This window comes from Perca fluviatilis, chromosome 9 (assembly GCF_010015445.1).
Source record: "Perca fluviatilis chromosome 9, GENO_Pfluv_1.0, whole genome shotgun sequence".
NCBI lineage: Eukaryota > Metazoa > Chordata > Actinopteri > Perciformes > Percidae > Perca > Perca fluviatilis.
Genome location: NC_053120.1, coordinates 24,445,310 through 24,455,092, shown reverse-complemented (window position 1 = coordinate 24,455,092; position 9,783 = coordinate 24,445,310). Strand labels below are relative to the sequence as shown.

General features: G+C 45.1%; 1 protein-coding gene across 1 annotated transcript in view; it reads left to right on the top strand.

The window, feature by feature from the left end:
- The first annotated feature begins 335 nt into the window (after window positions 1-335).
- trabd2b (TraB domain containing 2B) overlaps window positions 336-9,783 on the top strand; it is a 68,227-nt gene continuing 58,779 nt past the window's right edge. The window contains exons 1-2 of the mRNA XM_039810630.1: window positions 336-780; window positions 3,352-3,921. Coding sequence (XP_039666564.1) covers window positions 667-780; window positions 3,352-3,921 — 684 coding nt within the window. The 5' untranslated portion in view covers window positions 336-666. The remainder of the gene's footprint in view (window positions 781-3,351; window positions 3,922-9,783) is intronic.

Here is a 9,783-nt window from a genome sequence, read left to right as displayed (position 1 = left end):
CCAGTAAACATTAATTAATTGCTTAATTAGTTTTATTAAAAAAAAAGTATAATAATAAGCAACCAAGCTTCCTACTGCAAGCATGACAGAAATTATAGCATATGAACTTATAGTTATACTATAGGAAAACTCCAATTCATGTCCAAATATAATACAATGTCCAAATAATTCATTTACCACTCTGCACTCTTTTCGGTTCTTTCTTGTAGGTCTTTACTCAAACCTGTCATCCCTCTCTGAACCTGCGCCAGAAGCAGGGGTGTGTGTGTGTGTGTGTGTGTGTGTGTGTGTGTGTGTGTGTGTTGGGATGGGGTAGGGGGGGTACTCAAGTCGTCCCACCTCCCTCTCTCGCAGTCAAGACGCTCCAAACTTGCGGAGCGCACCGCGGAAACTCTCCAAAGAGTTTCCAGCTCCTGCTTCAGGACTGCACCGAGTTAAAGGAGCCAGAAAAAAGTTTCAGACAGACACAAACTCAGCCGCGGAGAGCGTCGGGAATGGCGAAGGGGCGGAATGGTCCTCCAGCCGCGCGGCACATGTGAGCCAAGAGGCCACCGGTAACGTTTCTTTTTATTTCAAAGTTGACGGGGAAAGGGCAGTGAGAAGCGAGAGTGAAGGAGACACATCTGAGAGCTGACTGTCAGGAGTGTGTGCTGTCACCCCGACACGATGGTTTGTCTGCCGAGACTCAGCTGGGTCTTCCTGAGCGCTCTCCTGCACACTGTGGCACCCTGGGGCGCACACCGACCGGACAGACCGAGGCAGTGCGACACACCAAAGTCGGTGAGTGTTGTGGCACTTTATCAAGTCATTTCTTACGAGACAGCTTATAGACAAAGAATATTCCAACAAAGTTGATAGATTTTACCCTCTGTTATTCAGCCTGCCTGTCAACATTATCCTAACACCTTCTTTCTTTATGACTTATAGTTGGAGAAATAATGGTAGTTTAGTTGGAGTATAAAAGCAGGCTTACGTTAAAAAAAAAATCGGGGAGAACTTTATCATAATTGTGCTCTATAACGGGGGCAGAGGTTACGACCTTTTACATATTTTAATAGCTTTTATTATAAACTGATAAACTGATGTGCAATAAAATGAACAAATGATACGAAACGCTGGGATGAAATTACCAACTACTACTGGATGATTAATGAGAATTGCCTGATAGTAAGGATACTTTAGAATGCATGATATATTTTTATTATTATTATTATTATTATTATTATTATTATTATTATTATGTTTTCTGTATTAATATAAAGTTGAATGTTTAGCCTTATTTTCAGACATGTGAAGTTCATGTACAGTATTTCAGAACTGACTCATAAAGTAACTTCCCAGAAGAGATGCGGGCCTTAAAAATGAAAGCAGTTGCCAACAGAAATTGTTAAAGCTCGCCAACTGTATGGCTGTTTATGTGACAAAGTGGGGAACACCCACGGGTGACTGGACTTTATTTGGAAAAGTTTCAGCGACCTATCAGGCGTGATCATGTTTCAGCGCAACTCACGGCCTATTAAAACACTTATCGGGGCATTTAGGTAACATGATGGATGTGACTTGAACTCTTACCGTGAGGAAGCGCAGCAGTGCTGTGTCTGTCTGCCCGTGTGCCGCCCACCCTGAATGCATCCTCGACATGAAGGGAAAACAAGTTCATTAAAACCATGACTGCAGACATCTCATCCAACACGTTTCCCTTCTGAAAAAAAAAATGACCTCAGCAACAGGCAAACGTTTAAATTGTGCGCATGGGTGTGCGGATATCATTAGGGAGTCGCTCGGAGATCACAGGCTTGTTTCATGAGTGCATTATACACGCGGATAATGGATGTGTTGTCAGAGATCACTGAAGACTTCGTGCTCCTTCGCTTCATGTGATTTGTAATGCGTCAGTACAGTGGTCTCTGTTTTCTGTTAAGAGTAATTACCCCATAAAGGAGCCCATACGCGTCAAGGCTCTCCAGAAAAGTCCATGCAGCTTTAACAGAGGGGATCTCGCCTTTTCACTTTCCATGTCGAAAAGTCGTCGTTTGTGGACTAGGTCTAAGCGTACACGTGCATGTTAACGAATGAGAGAGAAAAACTGTTCTGCTCTTCAAGTTCCCGTGTCTCAAAAAATATGATGGAGAATGCACGAATGCCGTCCAAAGCCTTCCCGTCAGTCTGCAGTGTCGGCTGCACCCTGCCAATGTGAAAATTTAATTAGAAACCTAGAAACAAACTGTTTAAACATGTCAGTGTATCCGCAAAGAAGAAACGCTGCTCTGAAATTAAATATAGCACTTTCGATTTATTTTGTCGAGAGAGAGAGAGAGAGATTGCGCCAGAAATCACTGCACGTTCCTTGTAGCTAATTTTGTGAAGATAAGAGAACATCCCACAAGACGACTTCACTCGCTTTTGGCAGCAATATGAAACGTTGTATTTGACAAAGGCAGCGTTGGCAGCGTGCAGTATATTTGGAACACAGCTGAAGGAAATCTTGATAAAAAATTTTAGAAGTAAACATTTTCTAAGAATAACTTTATTTTACAGTAATGGGCTTCATCCCTCAAATGCCTGATTACACTGTGTCTCAGAAGCCAGGAGTTTGATATTGTTTATAGAAGTTAATTCATTTTTTCATATTTGAATAATGCCAAGATCAAAGTCATAGCACATGCACAGCACATTTTGCAGAGCACTTAACAAGAAACATATTTTAAATGCAATACGGCCCTTATGCTCATTTGGAATGGCTGTGATTATTTCATTTCCATTGTGACATTGTTTTGTATAAAGATAACCGCGCTAGACAAACACTTCCTATAATATAAACCCTAGAAGAGAAAAACAGTGCCGTACTTACTGCTGTCAGCACCAGATCTCCCTGCCTGGTGTAAAAGATTTCACAAACAAAAGTATCACAGTGGGGTCAGAATAGAAAGCAGGTTTCTTTCGGCTTTTGGCTTATATGAGCTGCAGTGCAGTATATTTGCACTGCAGCCTTCAAATTGCTTCCCAGGCCGAAAAAAGGCTTTGGCAACATAGGTCTGCACCTCAACAATACACGGGGTCTGTTTACAGCCCAGAAGGCCCCGATATAAACCCTCTGCCCGCACCACAGCAGCAAGCCCCGAGCTGACTAGACCTCATACTTCCCCTGCCGTCATCTCAAAATGGTATTTCAATCTTTAACTTGTTGACCCGAGCCTATGAGCCAGTAAACCACAATAGAGGAAAAATGTGTCAGCTTTAGTTGAATTGCTCTAAAATGATGGTTCTGGTATTTTTGTTTCCTTTAGCTCTCAAAATCTTTACCTCCGACTTATTTTCTTTCCTTCCCTGCTTCCTCTGCCTCTTCCACAGCAAAGTGACATGAACTCTTTTCTGTGGAGAGTAAAGCGTGCACCTCCTCACCCACCTGCTTACTTATTTGGCACCATCCACGTGCCCTACACTCGAGTCTGGGACTTCATCCCAGACAGGTCCAAGCAGGCTTTCCACAACAGCCGCAATGTGTTCTTTGAGCTGGACCTGACCGACCCTCTGACCATCTCCAAGCTGACCAGCTGCCAGCTGCTGCCCCACGGAGAGAACCTGCAGACCCTGCTACCTCGAGACTTGTACCGCCGCCTCAAACGCCACCTGGATTACGTCAAACACATGATGCCTTTCTGGATGACCGCTGACCAGCGTGGGCGCGGCCTGTATGCTGACTACCTGTTCAATGCCATTGCGGGAAACTGGGAGAGGAAAAGGCCGGTGTGGGTGATGCTGATGGTCAACTCGCTGACGGAGTGGGACGTTCGGACCAGGGGGACGCCTGTGCTGGACCTGTTTTTGGCTCAAGAGGCTGAGAGGATGGGAAAGACGACCGGGGCGGTGGAGCGGGTGGAGGAGCAGTGTCACCCCCTCAATGGACTCAACTTTTCTCAGGTAAGGGCAGGAAAGAATGCTTGTTTATTTTCTCCTTTTTGCATTTGATTCCCCATGTGTACACAGCGGGGATAGCTGAGCCATGCCAGGCCTAGAGGGGGCATACAATTCTATATCATTCTGCTAAAGTCTGAAGACAAGCAGGCAGAGCTCTATAATTCACAGTAAAAGTTGACCGATTTTGGGTGTTGCATACTCTCTGAGAGAAACAGTAAGAGAATGTCAGAGAAGAAGACAATGTATGAAGGGGGAAAAAAGTGATTAAAACCTTTCTGCTGGAGACAGCTTTACGGTTATGGATGTCCATCCACCTCACTTAAACAAACACACATTAAACAGCTGAATCTGCAGAGAGGGTGTCAGGCTGAGCAAAGCACATGCAGAACAGATTAGAGAAGGTGAGAAGAGCAGAGAGCTCTCTCTCTCTCTCTCTCTCTCTCAATAATTCAGACTGTCCGTCTGGCACTCTGCGGTATTGAGAGGCTTGCACTATAATCGAGACTGGAAGATGAATCAAATAACCTAATTACTTGATTAACAAAACATGGGGAGTGTGTCCATTTTTAATATCTTGGCTGGTGATTCAGACATTTGGGAACATGCATCTATTTAAATAGTTCAGTCAGTTGGGAGGTCACCTAAGCTGGAGGCCATCTTTCAAACCGCGGGAGGTCCCGCAAAAAAATCTGTGATGAGCCTCGACAGCACACTGAGGATGCACTGTTCTAATTTATGTTCTAATGCAACCTTTGATCTACATTACGGGGGGAAAAAAATCTCAGTATGTGTATTCATGTAGCACTCACAACCAAACACATGTGCTGTGCATTCACCGCACACCACACACGAAGGCACACTGTACGCATGCAAATCTCCAAACATGCACATTGGCGGTGCCTAAGCCTCCATGCGACAGGTCCGAAGGCTCCGGGGCTAATTTGAGAGGCAGTGGGCTCCCAGCCTCTCCTCTTTCATCAGCACCTTCTAACTACGCTGTCAAAGTCCCACTGCATGCCCCGCACATGCCTGGGAGCTTTACTGCCCCTAGAAATAAGCTCAGTAAGACACGGTGCCTCTCAGTAATAAAGAGGGGACGTGCTTATGCTGCTAGGAGGGCGATCTGCAGTCTGTTATGTCCTGTAGACGTGTTGTTTTCCTGTTATCTTAAAGGGATTCATGCCTCCTGTCTGTTTCCTCAATAAAGTAATCTCCATCTAACGCTGATCTGTATTTAGTGTGGCACGGCATGACAGTGGCCTCTAAAAACAACACTGTTTTAAATTACATCCTTACAGGGTTGAGTAGCAGTACAGTGTCCAACTTTAGAAAGTTGTGTTTATATTTCCTGAGAACGTGTATTGGACTATAATAATCATATTGATCTTCAGGGAAAAGAACAGGCACTGAATTTACAAGAGATGGTAACATTTTTACAAGACAGGTGTTCAAATTCAGATAAGAATTTTATTGCCATGGAAATCCAGTCAAAATTGCGTCATAGATAACTTGAATTTCATCCCACCAGACCACAAGAGTCACTGAACTTCTGAGCTTCCAACCCCATTCGTATCCAGATATGTATGAGAACTATTCGGAGCCGAACTGAAGCTGACATGGAAACCATTATTTTCAATTACAATAATTTGTGATTTAATCTGAACACTATGGTTGATTGATTCCCTCTACGCTTTACTGGAACAAGGATGAGGTCAGAAGGATGGATAGAGTCAAAGAGAAAATGCGTGGGTGGGAGTCAGAAGACAGAGAAGTGAGACACCGAGAGAGAAAGGCAGATATAGAAACTTACTGGGGAATAAGAAAAAGTGTAAAGGCAGCGCCGGGGTTGAAAATGCAGGGAGACTGATGCGCATCGTCTCACCGCTAATGCCAATCTGAAACATGAGCAATGTTTCAATGGAAGATCTGAGTTGGGAAAGGTTCCAAACCATGACGGCCCACATATTATTTGTTCCCAATAAAACTAGTTGCTTACAATATCCTGTAACTGTGACCTCAACGAGTGCTCACGCTGGCGATTCATCATATGTCACACTGTAGGTTTCTCATAGACACATGGACCCAGTGGTGCCAGTGCTGTGAGGAAAGCACCTCCAGTAGACGGGTGGTCTTGAGGCACTGGTCCAGGTCTACAGGTTAGCTGTTGCTGGGGAACCTGTGACCTTATTCTCTCTGGAATAGGAGGTGGAGCGGGTGTTTTAATGCAGCGGTGTCCAGTTTGTAGTGGTTATGTTGGGGGTAGTGGTAGCGTGGGAGGGACAGAGAGTGTGCCAGAGCCCTCTTTAGACCATTGTGGTCTAACAAGAGCTCTGTCTGTCTGAGATCTCTCTATGCTCTCTTTAGATCACAGAGAGATGTGGATGTCTCTGTGAGAGGCAGTTTAGAGCATGTGGAAACAAAGGCGGGTAATGGTGCATGGTTCTTCTCCAGTTGTTTGGAGGCCAATGCAGGTTGACAGCTGGGTGCGCCCGGCCAATACCAATGTTTCTGTGAATGCTTTGAGTGGGAACTGCTAGAGAAAGCTTAGTCGACTCAGAAGGTGCAGGCTGCACAATCACAGCTCCAGGGGGTGACTCAATCAATCTTCACTCAATGGTAGATCAATGATACATCATGTTTTATTAGGTATCTATATACATAATACATGATGTAAGGCTTTTGCTTCTACTGAAACTGAGAAACAACAAAGATCAACAGTCTCAGCATCCCAATAGTAGTGTGTATTAATGTCGCACAGTACCAAACCGCAATGGCTTGTTTTTTACCTAAATACTGTACGTTATTGAAGTTTAGATTTGGAACAAAAACTAGTGCAAATCTGGTTTTGGGAAACTTGCGGACAGCTCCAGCCCGTGGGCCTCTCTCACTCCCACCAAATAAACACCCATATTTATTTTCCCTGGGTCGCATTGCAGCCGAGGCCGCTGGCCCATGTCGGAGAGAAATTACATCAAGTCGGTGGCGCCTGTCTCCTGGGCAGGGGTCAAGGGTCACTGCGGGAGGTGGTAGTGGAGCCGCGGAGCAGCAGAGCGGTAAGGAGACTGGCAGTCTGCTGGGGTCAGTCTGGGCACTGCTGAGCAGGCAGGCAGCGCCCAATCTGATAGAGTACCTGGCCCAACCTCTGACCAGGCTGTGAGTTTCCATCAGCTCGAACTATTTTGTGCCATGACTTGTGCAACTGTGTGTGTGTGTGTGTGTGTGTGTGAGAGAGAGCGAGAGAGAGAGAGACAGAGAGAGAGACAGAGAGAGAGAGAGAGCAGACTGTTGGTACACCCGAGTGCTGTCACCTCAGAGCTGGAGAGGGGAGTGGGTAAAAGGTTTTAAGGGATGGGAGGGTGGTAGGTGACAGAATCTGGTTTCCTCTCAGCAGGAGGGCGTCTTCCTCTGTTTACAGATTCAGTGACAATCTGACATGTCTATTTCCATCAGTGAACCTCCTGAGCGTCCCTCCGCTAGAGAAGACGTCAGGCTGAGGTGTTCTGTTGTGCTGACACGGCAGCCTCACACATGCTGTGGTCAGAGTGGGGCACTTTCAGGCCTGGAGATGAGGCTAAAATATCACAACGATGTATTTCTACATGGTAACAATAATATGAAATGTGATGACATTTAGTTTACCAATACATGTATGAAAATATATAATAAAAAAGTGCATGGCGCTAAGATAGCAACGACTGAATTTTAAGACAGGCCATGAAGTGGAAACTTTTGTCTGTCTGTGCCACAGACATTCCCTTTAGCTACAGTATGTTTATACCTGCACTGTCTGTGTTACATATCAAAGAGGAATGTCTTTCTCCGTCCAGGTCCAGAGGTTCCTGGCTGTGTATGGCAGTTATTTGATGAGCATTTATGGTAAGCGGTGAATATAATATTGTAAGCCCATGGGTAGTGAATGTCTACAGGCCGGGCAAGGGTTGCTAAGAGTAACAGCAGTACTGATAATCAAAATAAGATTCTCATGCGTCGTATCAAATCATGCAGAATACTCTGCGTTGTGTTCTTTGGGCCGTGTTCACCTAAACAGGACATATTTAAAGGGAGGAATTAAGTAACATCCAACCTTACCCATATCCAAATATTTACATTCCGTGACGGGTGTACAAGTTTGGGTTTGAAGCAATGTGTTGGCCACAGAGGCTGACTGATGGAAAAAGCGAATCTTTGTCTGCACTCTGCTCTTATTTTCTCTGACCTCCTCACTCCTTTTGGATCCCTCTTCCCTCCTTCTCGCTCCCTATCTTTCTCTCTGACATGTCCTGAGGCTCTGGTTTTCCTACTGCTAACCCATTGCTCATCTGCACACACACACACCAAGTGGAAAAAGAGGTGGAGGGGAAGAAGGGGAGGAGGAGATTACCTTTAAAGTGTGCTGGCGACATGTATCCCCTCTTTAAGCGTGACATCTGAGGGTGTTTCACCTAAGCTATAATTACCTGGGCAAATATGTGGAAAACTGCGAGGCAACACGTATCAGGGCGATCAACTGGTCCTGTCGGCAGGCAGACGGCAGTCCCACTGTTGCACTAATGACTTAATAGGCCCCTTAATGACCAAATAGCCCGCTGCCATCCAGAAGCACTTAGACAATTATGTGCTGGCCAGAACACTGCAGGCTGACGGCGAGATGGAGGGAGGTAGAGAGGCTGGATATGGACGCTGCGAAAACAGGGGCGCTGTGCACTTGACAACTGAATGAATCACAGTTTCTTTTACTGGATTAATCTTCTGTGAGAATAAATAGAGAAAAAAAAATAGTTAAAGCTAATGATTGAGTTTGAGAGCAGGCAGCAAACAAGAGCTGACAGGAACCTGCTACAGTGTGGCTACAAGAAATGTTCCACTTAAACTAAGTGCCACAATTTTAGCATTTCACTAACTGGAAAACTGGAGTCAACACGGCTATCATGATAACTCTCTCCTATTATTTAACTAATGTTGAAAGAGTCAAGTTCAGTAGCTGCAGTAGAAGGGAAACATGCAGGGAAAGTGGGAACACCAAAAAAGGAGCGTCTTTATTCTGAAGAATTCTTCTGTGAACTATTAACTTCAGTATGATCTCAGTGCTCCTCTATAAACCCGCTGCTTTGTCTCCATTCAGGGAATCCAATAGAGGTCACATCCCTCCTCACACAGAGTATTGTACCTGAGAGACCTGAAGTAATGACTCCACCACATTGTCACTGAGCTGAGTGAGTTAAGCGTGGCAGGTCAGAGTGCTCTTCCATACTTATGTGCCAAATCCTTCCTTCGCCCACATTCTCCCTTTGGTGGAGAGAATGAGCGTTCCTTTCTGCTTAATCGGCCTCACGTCACACTGTGGATCCATCTTCACTCCGCAGTCATCTTCCCTTCAAATGAGGACCAAAGCTGCAAAGCGTGCCTACACTCACACACACACACACTCACTCTTAAACAGTACTGTTTCTGTATAATTATTTTGTCATCCTAACAGTGGAAATTGCAGTAAAGTGAATGAAGGTTGCTGTTTTCCTCCGGGCAGGTAGTCTCAAAGACACACACACACACACACACACACACACACACACACACACACACACACACACACACACACGCGCGTTATATTTCTACAATAAATATTTGCTCATCACAACAAGAGAAACTGCAGTAAATTGTACTGAGCTGGAGGTTGTTTTCTATGGGAAGGGCAGGTAGTTTCCAAGAAGGCTGAGGTTAATCTCTGGTTGTCTGGGCCAGGGGCTGATTGATCACAGACAGGAACATGACAGATTTTCTCAGAGACCCACTTGACCCCTCTGGAATGTTGTTGTCTTTTGGGACGTCATTGTTTTATAACCTTTGTTTAACCAGGTTAGCCCCGCT